Raw genomic sequence first — 13,988 nt, 5'->3', positions numbered from 1 at the left:
GTTTATCTTTCTTACACATTTCTCTCCCTACCAGATGTAGAGAACTCAACCACAGTGTATTGAAGGGGTTACTGGTTTCTGCCTGAGAAGAAAGCATCCTCAAAACACATCCTTGACTCAGTTATTCATCTCCTTGGGCACAGATTTTCCCCCATAGGTAGGAAAGGGATGGTCACTTAACTCCTCCAGCAACATTGATTAAAAGTGATACCTGCATGTAGTATTTTTGGTTGATACAGCCAACACTGAATCAATAATTTGTAGAAAGGGGAGAGCATGTGCTTCTGTAGCTCCTGCCTCCGAATGGGTAGGAAATTACACAAAGCAACTTTTGAGCTACCCAGGACTGAGGGAGTTCCCTTTCTCTGGAGCTCTTTCAAAAAAAAAAAAAAAAAAAACAGCCACTCATTTTCTTCATTGTCTAAATATGTCTCTGATTAGATTTTAAGGCTCCCGCCAACCATCAATGATTGAGAGCCAATTATTCTGAGAAACTATGGTGGGCCATCTATTGACTGGAGGATAAAATGGGCTTATCTACAACCAAGACACAGTGCATACAACTAAAATCGCTTGGAATGGAACTTAAGAACAAAAATCCAAATACAAGTGACGAGAAAGCTGTAGAGAACAGCAGTTTTAAAGGAGTCTCTTGGGTGTCCCAAATGGCCCCCCAAAGCTTCCTAACAGTTACATCCCAGAGAAGCAAATGAGCAGAGATGTTACCCACCAAAGGAGACAGCTAATTTTAGCTGCAGGCCTGGAAAACTACTTTTTCAAGCTCTTCATTATTTTTTAGATTCTAGGCTACCAAGTAAGTGCCTAAACATTTCAATCTGGTTTCTTCCAGCCTACTCTTGTTGTCCCAGATCCTCTTTATTGCCTACTATGGGGGGTCTCCCTGCTTAAAAACTGATTTGCCACACAGCAAACATTAAGGGTTGGGCAATCTGAGCTCCAAAATCAAAGGAATGTGACCGACCATAAGACCTCAGAAGGTAAGAACACCTACAGTTGTCAAAGGCTTGTGAAGAGACTCACAAGCAGTCAAGGAAGAGACAAACAGTTGGAGTTCTCCAGAGCTGCCTTGCTGAAGGACAAGCTCCCACGCCCAGAAGAGAAGAGACCAAGTTCTGCTCTCTCTGGCCAGTTGGAAACGCGCAGACAGACAGGGCTGACGCTGCTCCTGGAGCAACCCTGAGGCTGGTAGGGGAAGTTGTCAGGCCCTCAGGCTCAGTGAGGAGTGCCAGGTAAGCACAGGCTGCAGCACTGCTTCACCTGGCCAGGGCCACAGCAGGGGTGCTCTGGTCCAGGCCTTGCTGTCAGGCAGTCAGCCTGCTGGGGAGGGCAAGTGTGTAGAGACAAAAGACCCTGTGGCACTACAGAGGTAAGGGAGGGACTGTGCACAATGTAAAGCTGTTTCTCCTAAGTGGCCAATATAGGTTTCCTATTTTTAAAAGCTTGATGCCACCATTCCCCCAAGGAGGACGAGCAAGCCAGCCTTCCCAAAAACAACGCCTGGCCAAGATGCTTACAGCAGCGTCATTGCCATCTCTCGCAGGTGTGAGCAATTAGAAGTACCTGCCTTCAGAACTGAGATCTCCTCACATGACTTGGCAATCCCTATTTTAATCCTTCTCTTTCCCAACGTATCTCACTCACAGAAGAAGAAATGCATTAACTTTTTGAGTTTGCCGTGCACTGGAGGTTGGGGGAGGGCGGGAGGAGGAGGGAAGGTAGGAACTATCTGACCTAAAGATTTTACTGTTCATTATGTTTTCAGATTAAAAGGAAAAAGGAAGAAACAACGTAGACAGCAGAGAGGGACTGCAGGATGCTGCTCGTTTCAGGCATTCCCGGCATTTTAGGTAAAGGCCAACTCTAAAAACTCGTGCAGATGGACAGAAAACGTGTTTGCCTGTCAAATAGGGAAGAAGAAGAAGAAAAAAAAAAAAAAAAAAAAAAGACTCACTGAGGTCCGGGGAGACAAGAATTCAGGCTACAGGTCTCCTCCTCGCCATCCTCTCCCTGCCCCACCCCAGACATCCAGATGGAAACCAGTCAAGTGAGCCTGCACACTTATCAACTCCTGGGGCCCCAGGGCCGCGGTCACAGGTCCCCCGCCACTGCAGACAGCCGTGTCGCTGCGGGGACACGCCCTCTACCACCTACCTCAAACATGGGAGAGGCGCCCTTGCTCGGCAATGTGCAGCCCAGGAGCTCGGCGAAAAACTTGGCCATATACGAGCAGTGAGGCAGGGTGTCCTCCCGAAGCGCTGGATCCGTCCTTTCCCCGTGTAGGAGCCCAAGCGGCGTGGTGTTGCCCGCAGCTCACCGGCCAGCGCCGGCAGAGTCTCGGAGGCTGCCCTGCAGCGGCCAACGACCCGGGGCAGCGGGGCCAGCGAGCTTACTGCCCGGCCGCCGCACTCAGCGGGGCGAGGGGCGCGCAATCCTGTCCGCCGACCGAGCCTCCTGCGCCGCGGGATCCGGGGCGCCACGGTACACGCTAGCCTTTCCCGCTGAATGTCACTATTACCGTAGTAAGGAAAGGGCCCCGCCGAAGGGGTGGCGGGAAGGCCAACGGCGCCGCAGGTCGCACGGCCGCGTGCGGGCAAGGGCAGCCGGCGGGCACAGTGGTGCGGGCACGGGTCGGCCCAGCCCTGGGCACGGACACTCCAGCGACACCGCTCGGCTGGAGCCCAAGCCTGATGCTCCGCGGGAGAGCTGGACGCGAAGGCGGGGGAGGGTCTGCCCTGACGGGCCCGCCGGGCTGACCCACTTCTCCAGTTTCCCCTCGTCCGTGCTAAGGGAGGTGGAAAAGGCGCAGCTGCTAAGGCTGCTGCCTGACCCAGGCGACTTACCGCTACAAGGCGCCCAGAGGAACTCCTCCTCGTGCCAGCGCCAGCCTCACCCTCCCTTTGGGAAGGGAAAGGGCTCCTGAAGCCTGGGAGCAGGAACTCCCTCCCATTCTTACGTTAACACTCTTTACAGAAAGGGGCAGGCACAGGTAAGCCCCAGAAGAGGAAAGATGACTTTGTAGGCACCGTGGCTTGGCCAGATATGCTCCATCATCACTGTCACAGCTCCCTCCATGGCCTTGGCTGGAGTGCAGTTTGGGGGTGAGGGAGGATGGGCCTGGCCAGGAGACTGATAACACACAGGTGTGACCCTGTTGTTCTTTCCAAACCTATAAGGCTTGTCCTTTATAAATAAGGGAGATACTTTCAGGACACAAGACCTATGTTATATATTTATGTCGCAACCCTATAGCTGTACATCTCAAACTTTAATGTGTATAACACTAACCTGGAGAGCTTCTTTAAAACTAGACTTTTTTTTTTTTTTTTTTTCATTAAGTCGTCGTCGGCATCCGTCCGTCTCGAGAGACGATGGTGTAGCTTCTACTGAAGCTACAGAGCCTGGGCAGGGTGATATGGAGGGTCTGCTGTTGCCCATGCAGCAGACCCCCCCTCTCTTCGCAGCTGAAGGGTCCAAGGGAAAGACGGAGTCAATACAGCTTGGCTTCAGGTGCGCCACAGGAGTTGCCGGTGTTGACTACAACGTCAAACCGCCTTAGGGACTCCGGCTCCGGATTTTCTGTCGGGGTTTACTCCCTTAGCCTTTCCCCTGAAGAGGTATGCCGCAAGGCAGCGGAGGTTTTTGGGAGTCAGAGTTTTCCTTCTCTGATGTACCCTGACTGGAAGATCGAACCAGCGACACTTAGCTCGCAGGCCGACGCTCAAAATTTCATTAAGTACCACAGGAGATTCCGATGCAGGTAGTACTCAGACTGGACTTTGAGAAACATTGCCCTATATTGTCAGCACATACAAGCACTGTAAAAGCATTAGATTGGTGACAGAGACCTCAGAGAAATTCTTTTCAAATCACCTAATATCACACGCAAGGAAAACAGAACTAGAAAAGCTTCTAATAGTTCATCAAGTCACATTGTATTAGAGACTCCAGGTAAAAAGGAGCATTCTAAAGGTGTTTGTTTGACTGAATAGAAAGAAGATGGATGGGTAGATAAACAAATAAGCAAAGAGACTTGTTGCAGCATTATATGCCCAAATTTATAAACCATCTAAAGTTTAACAACAGGAGGTTGTTTTAACATACTATGGTTGATAAATATAGTAAGCTTTCAGTATGTTCTAAATGACTATTTAGTGACCTAGGAAATTTCTTCTATGTAATGTTGGTGAGGGACAGCATATGGTACATGTAGTATGGGCTAACTTTGTAAAATGTTCACATGTACACATAGGAGGAAAATAAAAGGAAATATATGAAGAGGCAATAATAGTTCTCTTTGGGTGATAGAATGATGGATTATGTTTATTTTCTTCTTTACACATTCCTGAATTTTCTATTCTTTGCAGTGAACCTGAGGAAAAAACACCAATTCTAATACTTTTTTAAAGATCCTATCATTAAGAACGTGGACATTAAAAAAGTTAGCAAATTAATCTTAACTGATTTAAGATCCCATCCCCTCAATAAAACATTTAGAATGGACCAATTAATACAACTAAATCTACTATACTGATACTCTCTTTTTTAAAAAAAATCTCTGTTTGTGAAGAGGCTCTACTAAGTCTCACCCGTAATTTGTTTTTAAAGACACTCATCCTTGCTAAAAGAGCTGATTGTCTATTTATTAACATTAACCATGATCTTGGGAATGGCAAACTCATAAAAAACAAATATCTATTTTTAAAACTTACCTATTTTCTCTTTTCATTTAGTTTAGAAGCTAATGTAGAAGTTGAACAATAAAGCTCTGGAAATGTTCACTTGCCCAGAATGAGTAATATTTTTTCTATGCCAACCCATAAAGAATACTATCTTCATTTACCTTACTTCCTTTGTGGCTTTCAGGGATATTGGGTGTTATAGTTACCATAAATACAGTACAGTACTTGAGTCTGGTCAGAAAGTAAAGCAGTCTGATTAATCAACTATGTTGACTAATTATAGTCTCTACAACACATGAAATACCACTTTTCAAAATATTAGACTGTCATAAATTACAACCAACACTGGAACTCTACTGAAGGTTTCATAATTCTCTGATGATTCAGAAGGCATTTCCATGTCTCTGGGGTTGTCAGATTCACCAGCATAAAAAGCATTTATCCTGATAAGACAGGTGAGGGCAGATACTTGTTAATAGGAATTTTCAGTTGAGAGCAATGTAAGCAAGCCAGGTTTTACTATGTTTACAAGGCTGACTGGGTGTCTATTGAGCTCTTTAAGCACCTCCTGAGAAAGGCTCTTTATTTGCCTGAGATTTTGTAATTATTATTCCACAGGAATACAATGGTAACATTCTATTTTACAACAAAAGAACTAGATTACAAGTTATCCTACAACCTCCCACCTCCCAGCTGAGATCACACACATATAGAGTTACAATGGTGCCAATTATATTATCTTTTCATGCACTGTATGTTTCTATGGCTTTTGATGATCTGAATGGATTTCTTAGCAAATAGCAGCTACTGGCAGCAATAAAAACAATTTGGGGAAAATAGTTCCATCTTCTGTGTGCCAGTAGTGCTATTGATTGAAACTTAATATTTGTCTCACTTCTTTCTTGGTACAACAAGGAAGCCTGTGGCTTCAGTCTGGGCCCCCATCCTTCCTTACCAAGAAGGTGAGCAGGAAAGCCTGGCATATACCATGGCTTTTCCACCCCTATATGCTGGAAGCCCAATTCCATTAAATATATATAAATAGTTTTTAAGAATTTAGTCCAATCCACCCCTCCCCCTCCCTCACCCCACTTTATTTCAGAAGCATAGAAAGTGTTAAGTTTTTGCCCAAGTTTACAAAGTATATTGGCAGAGTCGGGGCTGGATTCTAAGTCTCCTCATGGCCCGCACTCTTTCCATTCAATCATGCCCTCTATGTGAAACTTCGCATCATGTTTAAATAATGCCAGGGCTGAGATTTTTCCCCTGAAAAATGTACTTTCCTTTGAGATAGGTGTAAAATGGGAAAAAAGGAGGGAAAGAGGGAGGGAGAGAGAAAGGGAGAAAGGGAAGGAGGAAGTTGGAGGGAGAAGCTAGCGTCATATCCTTGAGGTAACACTCCCACATCGCCAGCCAAGCTTGCTCCTCTGATGCAGGAACTTGGGGTTTCAGTGCTGCCACAGTGAGCTAGCTGCCAAGGTTTACTTACTTGAAAAGCTATAATGGAGCTCCCTGGAAAAGTCTTCTAGGATATTTGAAGCTGACGGCGAGAGGCTCTTTAATAAATAAAGAATTATACCTTACCCGCACAGCCCTGCCCTGGGCTGTGACACGTGGGGGAGACATATTCTAATGTGAGAGAGATTCAAAGTTTGGGCCAATATAATTGGCTGATAGCACAAAGCAAAGTTAGGGTTTTTAAGGGGAAAGTCATTCAATGAAGTATCAACATTCCAACTCAGCCCTGGAGGGAATGTATATTATAATTCACAAGATAGAAGCAGCCTAGATAAATTGAATCAATAAATGGAAAAGTTGCAATATTATAAGTGTAATAAGAGACTAAGAGAATAAGTTACACCTCCCCATAGTGTGGGGCTTAATATAAGAGTCATTAAGCTTGTGGGAAAGGACCTGATTCATCATGGTGACGGTGGGAGTGCCTAAGTGAAGGCCCACGATAATGTTTAGACTGATACTGCATAACAACAAAACCCACAGTGGCATCAAGGCTCTGCCATAACCTTAGGAATGATGGTTCAAGTGTAGAGAGCCAAAGTCACCTGGAAAGTAGGGCATCGATATGGAGCCTTTGGAGCCAAATACACCAAAGGGCAGCCGCAAGTAAAGACTGTAGCTAACACCAGACGGAGGAACATCGAAGGTTGGGACCAGGACCCTGGCACCGCCCATTAGGCAAGGGTGCCTCAGAGACCACAAACAATTGGGCAGAGAGAGGGAGCCAGCATTAAGAAGCAGAACTGCTGCGGGGAGAGAGCTGAACACATGATGGCCTGGATCCTTCATGGGAAACAGGGCACCAGAAAGTTGAACATCCAAATGCTCTCCTGGAAAGCACTTGAGGCAAATACCATTTCTGTTTGCATTTCATTGCTTCACACACCTCCTTTGACTGGTCCCTCACCCTAATTGGTGTGGCCAACATCTGTGAAACCTCACATGAAAGACAGCTGGGACAAGAGAAAGGAGAGGCTCTTGGTTCTGGTCAGAAGCACACTGCTCCCCAAAGGCTCATTCAGTTCCAACTATCTACCAAGGCCCAGATTTTCTCTGCATTAGATATTCAGTGAGATTAAGGAGTTCTAAACAAGGTCACCCCTAGCACTCCATCAGTCTCACAACCAATACAGTTCGAAGATGACTCGAAGTCAGACCAAATCCAAACACCTGGTGTTAGGGGGAGGAGAGGGCAACCTGCACCACCCTCAAAGGAAGGGATGGCTCCCATCCAACCAAACAGCTTCATGAGTTCCACAGCAGTCACATATTTAAACCAAAGCTTTTTTTTTTTAAGTACTATTTCTATTTTCTTTCTTCCTTCTCCTATCAACCTTGACCTCTCTATGCCCCATGGACAAAGATGTGTTTCAGAAACATCCTTCTCAGCTAAACAGCACTAGTCATGATGTGGAATCCACACTCCCATTTTTCTCCAACCTCCATTTCTGTGGAAATAACAGTAGCAATAGCCAACGTGATAGTATGAGGGAGGCATTATGCTGAGTACTTTGCATATATTATTATGCATTATTATATTTGATCATTTCATCAACTCTTTCAGGTAACACTATCATAATCCTTACTTTACAAGTGAAGTAAATAAAGCACAGAGATGCATATTACCAAGGTGATGTAGCTAGAGAGAGATGAAGCCTGGCCTGGCATCCAGGCAGTGCTCCAGGGCACACATCCTTCCTCTACCTGCCATCATCATTAGACTAGAAAAGCAGCAAGGTTTGGGCTCTTTCAGCACATCCCCCAACATACCCCTACACCCCACCCCCGGAGGGAGAACTGAATGTGAAATGCATTTAAAAAGGAGGCAATTTTTAAATATACACTGCCCAATGCAAAACAATGCAAAGTGTGCTGACTAAATAAAAATAAGCAGAATGAAGAATTTTGACCCCTCTGCCCTCAAACCTGCACAAAGGGTATTTCAAGCTCACCTTCCATTAGCCACCTCCTGCCCAATAGTGTTCATACCAACTTTCCAAATCTCCTGCCAAATTTTTCTAGCTTAAGTGAGATTTTAAGTTAAGAACTCCATTTGATTATCTTAACTTATTTTCATCTCTTTCAGACCTTAAGATCCCCATATTTCAAGTACCTTAAATGACACAGGGTTTCAGGTCAGAGACACCCAACACCCAAATAATTTCAGTCCTACAGTGAGCTATAGCTACTAGGACAGGATCATCAATGGTCATAAAATTTATCCTGAATGGGAAAATAAGTTAAAATTTCATCAATCAGATAAACAGCATTCAGATTTAGCCTGGTAAGAACTGTCAGATGTCCAGCATGTCATCTGTACCCTGTGAGAGTGCCTACAGTTTAAGCTTCACGGGTGCATAAGATATTATAGATATTTATTAATTTTAAGCACATAGTTCTGTTTGGGAGGGGCACATGGAGATCAGAAAGGGGGGAAACATTTATTTAAATATGCCAGAGGCATCAGAAAACAAAATTAAAGTCAATATAATTGTAAAGAGGGTGACCCTAGTAACCTACCCCAAAAGAGGGGAAAAACACAAATGATCCAAACTAAAAGACTTTGAGAGAAGGAAAAAAACAGGCTCTTTGTGTTTGATTCTGCAAACATATATTATGCTCACACTGAGAGCTGGCGGGCAGATGGCTGAAGCTCGTACAAGGAATATTAAATCTATTTGGAACCCTCTTGCCCTCCTGATACAACACGACTTATGCCTAGAGGGCAAGACAATCAGCACAAAAATGCCTACAAATCACTTAGATTCTGTCACTAACTGGGAAATCCTCACTGCATCTCCAAGCACAGGAGTGAGAATGGTTTGCCCACCTCCCTCACATCAGATCAGACAGAAGGTCAGCAGAGAAGGCACTCCCTCCCTCTCTCACCTTCTCCCTCTCTTTCTCTTTCTCTTTCTCTCTCTCTCTCTCTCTCTCTCTCTCTCTCTCTCACACACACACACACACACACACACAGGGTAGCACACCTCTTTGTATTCAAACTAGTTTCTGTCACTAGAGTCAGATCTGAAATAAAAAGGTGCATGTAAAGCACCCAGCATAAAACTTGGTCATGGGGCTTGGTGAGTTTCTGCCATCTTTTCACATGAATAAGAACAGATTATTAGAATGTAAAGGCCAGGAGAAATGAAGAATCAGCAAACTCTCACCTTGCCCCATTATCCTTCACTTTATATTTTCTGATGGGCAATCATTTCACAGTGCGGTAAAGGTCACACACATTCCACTATTCCACCTGGAAAGCAAACCATGAGACAGAATTATTCCAAAAAATAGAAATGCCATATCACTCTTTTTAATCTGAGCATCTAAATCTCTGTGGCTTATTGAATATGTGGGCAGCAAGATGCTTGAGCACCAGGCTATACAAAGTATGGTTCACAAACCAATTCTATCGGCAGCACCTGGGAGCTAGTTAGAAATGCAGAATCCCAGGCCCCACAAAGACTTAATCAATCAGTCTTCCAGTTAACCAGCTCCCCAGCGGATTCATTAGCTCAGAAAAACACTGCTTTGGAACATTAATTTCCAGAGAGATATGTGCACACCAGGACACACACAAAATGATCTATTAGGATGTGCCAAGGTTTTACCACTTTGTTTTTTAATTTTTTAGTTGTATTTATTTTTACTTTTGCTTATGCACATCTCACAAAAGAACGTCAGTTTCTCTATTATTTGACATTTAGCTTGACAGAGGTACATGTACAAAGAAATAAATATACATATTTGAAAGTGTGGACTCAACAGTTTTTTAACTGATGAGATTTTCCATTTAAAAATTGGGATGATACATCCAGCTAAGTTCTGGTTTAATAAGACTATCTCAAAACAAGCACAGGAGCCTGTCAAGATGAGGAGACAGAGAAGTATGGCCCAAAAGATGGAACAGATCAAGGTTCTAGCAGGAGAACTAAGCAATGAGGAGATAGCCAACCTCACAGATGAGGAGATAGCCAACCTAACAGACACAGAATTCAAAACACCAACGATAAAGATGCTCACAGGCTTGACAGATATGCTTAAGTATGGCAGACACATAAGGAAAGAAGTGAAGTGAAACGAAGGAAAGTCCACTCAAAACCAATGTTGAAGGGAAAGAAACCAAGTTTCAAATCAATGATTTGGAACAAAACAATCAACCAGTACAGAAGGAATAAACAAGAATTAAAAAAAATTAGAGGCTTAGGAATCTCTGGGACAACTTTAAACATACCAACATTCAAATCATAGGGGTGCCAGAAGGAGAAGAGGAAGAGCAAGAAATTGAAAGCTTAAGTGAAAAAATAATGAAGGAAAACTTCCCAAATTTGGTGAAGAAAATAGACATACAAGTCCAGGATGCACAGAGTCCCAAACAAGCTAGACTCAAGGAGGACCACACCAAGACACATCATAATTAAAATGCCAAAGATTCAAGATAAAGGGAGAATCTAAAAAGCAGCAAGAGAAAACCAGAGAGTTACCTATAAAAGGGTGCCTATAAGACTGTCAGCTGATTTCTCAAAAGAAACTTTGCAGGCAAGAAGTAGTCAAGGTGATGAAAGCAAGGACCTACAACCAAGATTACTTTATCCAGCAAAGCTATCATTTAGAATAGAAGGGCAGATGAAGTGCTTTCAAGACAAGATAAAGCTAAAAGAGTTCATCATCACCAAGCCATTATTATATGAAATGTCAAAGGGACTTACTTAAGAAAAAGAAGATCAAAATTATGAACATTAAAATTACAACAAACTCATAGCTATCAGCAACTGAATCTAAAAAATAAAAAATAAATCCAGTTAAGCTAACCAGAATAGGAACAGAATCATAAGTATGGGGATCATTTGGAGGGTTATCAGCTGGAAGGTGAAAGAGGGAGAAATGGGGAAATGGTGCAGGGATTAAGAAGCATAATCAGTTGGTACAAAATAGGGGGAAGTTAAGAATAATATAGGAAAGAGTGAAGCCAAAGAACTTATATGCATGACCCATGGACATGAACTAAGGGGGGGGGTGGGATTGCTAGAGGGAAGGGGGGTACTTGGCAGAGAGGAGCAAAGGGAAAAAAATTGGGACTACTGTAACAACATAATCAATCAAGTATACTTAAAAAAAAAAAATGAATATCTCTCTGTCCAGGAGGCTTCTACTGTTGCAAGTTGACTAGATGTCCCCCGCTTCTTCCCAGTTACCTTATAAATATATGCAGTGGTACATAGCAGGATCCTTCTTTAGGAGACCTTCCCACAACTGTGCCTAGGCTAGCGTTCCTCTCCGCTAGCTGACCAGAGGACAGGGGACACATGCATCACACTGACCCTTCTGCCTGTGATTTTCTTATAAACCTTACTTTATACCAATACCATGTGATACAAGTATGTTCAAGCCCTTTGCATGACCCACATCTAAAAGATAATCACCCTCCAGTAAAATAAGTAATTCATTTCATAATATGTGCCACAAAGGAAAAGTGCAGGTGAGACATGGACACCTCCATAAGGAAGTAACATTTAAGTGGGAATATAAAGGATGAACATGACTTTTAGGCAGGAAAAATGACTATGTGAGGAAGAAATTTGGAACAGGCTAGATTCTGAATAATGACTGGTATGGTTGTTATGTTAATTGGTGAAGAGAGCAGGGATAAAGCTAGAAGGGAAGACTTGGTCCAGACGTTTGAGGCCATGTGAGGGATTTTGGACTTTATCACATAAAACACTTAAGCCTAGGGTGATATCCCACTTTGGGCTCATCCAAAAACAGCCCCAGAGGCAAGGACCGGGTACAAAAAGTTTATTTGAAAAGTAATTTAATTGCTGTGGCTCAGTGGATTGAGCGTCGGCCTGAGAACCGAGTGTTGCTGGTTTGATTCCCAGTCAGAGCACATAGCTAGGTTGCACGTCAGGTCCCCAGTTGGGGGCATGAGTGAGAGGCAACCACACAATGATGTTTCTCTCCCTCTCTTTCTCCTTTCCCCTCTCTCTAAAAATTAATTAATTAATTAATTAATTAACAAACAAATAATTAAATTAAAAAATTTTTAAGTAATTTAAGAAGCGTGGTGAGGGTTGAAGACAAGGTAACAAGGAAAGCCAATAAGAAGTTCACTGAAGAGCATTGTGGGCAATTAGGGCTCAATCATGGAGGGGACCCTCTGGGAGATTGCATGAAACCTGCCTCAGAACATTCCCAGCGAGAGGCAGGGAAGCTGGACACTTACCCACCAACTCTCCACCCTTGTTTAAAAGATGCTCTGTAGTGTTAACTCACACCCTGTTTGTAAGGTGAGAATGTCCTCATCATAAGATGGTAAAAGCCCCAAGGTAGAGTGAACACCCCAACCCAGCTTGCCAGGAATTTCTTGGTCATAGCACCTGACCAAGTCTTGCATCCTGAGAACTCTCAAAGTCCTGGCAAAATGAGATGACTGCTCATTCTAATATAGGAACTACCCGCAGGTGACCTCTGGAATAGGTTAAGGGAGTATGGATGGTGCACTGACAGCATCTGCAAAATGGCATCAGATAATTCCACAACTATACCCTGTCTAGATCCTGAAATATCAATGATGTTTTGTTCCTAGAGAGTCAATGACACACCTTAGCAATGCCCAAGAAGATTATGAAACCGGACATTAAAAAAATTAAGAATGTAACACATGTTATTGCCCCTAATAAAATGCCTATATTAGTTTCCTATAGCTACTATAACAAATCAATACAAATTTAGTGACAAAACAATGCATATTTATTAGCTTACAGTTCTGGAGGTGGAAGTCTAAAATGGCTGGCAGAGCTATGTCCCTTCTGGAAGCTCTAGGGGAGAATCCATTCCCTTGCCTCTTTTAAGACTCACATTCCTTGGCTTGTGGTTCCACATGATTCTAACTTACACTTCCACCATCAAGTCTTCCTCTCTGATTCTAACTTTCCTACCTTCCTCTCATAAAGATTGGGTGCTAACCTGAATAATCCAAGCCAATATCTCCATTTTAGAAACCTTAACTAAATCACATGTGCAAAGTCCCTTCTGCCATGTAAGGTAACATATTCACAGGTTTCAAGGATTAGGATATGGCTATCTTTGGGAGGCCATTCTGTCCACCACAATGTCCTTGATTCTGGGGCACATTTAATTATAAGATCCACATCAAATGAGTAGCAGCTTTTATGGGTGATAATCACTACCTAATTAAATGTATATATTTAATGTGTATCCTGATTTAAGAAATGTTAAAATGTGGGGAAAAAATTGCACATCTTGGAGTAGTGTATCCATGATAATGCAACAAGCATAGCAGAGCTCTGTCTTCATAGAGACTCAGGTTCTATATGCAGAGCCTAAGGTGAGAAATGAAGACATTAGTCCAATAAATATATTTTGAATCTCCACCTGATACTAGACCCTGAGGGTGTAGCAGTAAGAGACACAATCCCTGCCCTCATGGAACTTTTGCCTCCTCATGAGAGTGGCAGACATTGAGCAGTGACCCAGGGATGATTAGTGACATGAGGAAGAAGAGAGCAGATGAGGAGACCAACTGAGGATATCACAGGGCAGGAAAGGGACAACCTAGTACAGCTGAGCAGGTCAGGGAAAGTATGTAATAAGGTCATGTTTATACAGAGATTTCTGTGAAGCTTAGAGAACAGGATTTTAGTCAAAGGACAGCCCAACTACAAGGACTGTGGGGCAGAAAGAAGCTTGATTACATTCATTAGTTTTACAGGAAAGACGTTTCCCAACTACCCTATCCCCATTCTC

The 13,988-nt window shown here is 43.4% G+C and overlaps 1 protein-coding gene across 2 annotated transcripts in view; it reads right to left on the bottom strand.

The window, feature by feature from the left end:
- Positions 1–13,988, bottom strand: part of RASGEF1B (RasGEF domain family member 1B) — a 565,627-nt gene that overhangs the window by 534,345 nt on the left and 17,294 nt on the right. The window contains exon 1 of one of the 2 annotated variants that reach the window (XM_090266713.1): positions 2,173–2,808. The exons of the other annotated variant lie outside the window; for it this stretch is intronic. Coding sequence (XP_090122839.1) covers positions 2,173–2,241 — 69 coding nt within the window. The 5' untranslated portion in view covers positions 2,242–2,808. Of the gene's footprint in view, positions 1–2,172; positions 2,809–13,988 lie in introns of those variants that run through there. 2 annotated transcript variants of the gene reach the window in all.

This window comes from Furipterus horrens, unplaced genomic scaffold, assembly GCF_987537825.1.
Source record: "Furipterus horrens unplaced genomic scaffold, mFurHor1.1.pri manual_scaffold_2, whole genome shotgun sequence".
Lineage (NCBI taxonomy): Eukaryota > Metazoa > Chordata > Mammalia > Chiroptera > Furipteridae > Furipterus > Furipterus horrens.
This window is presented reverse-complemented; position numbering and strand designations above follow the sequence as displayed.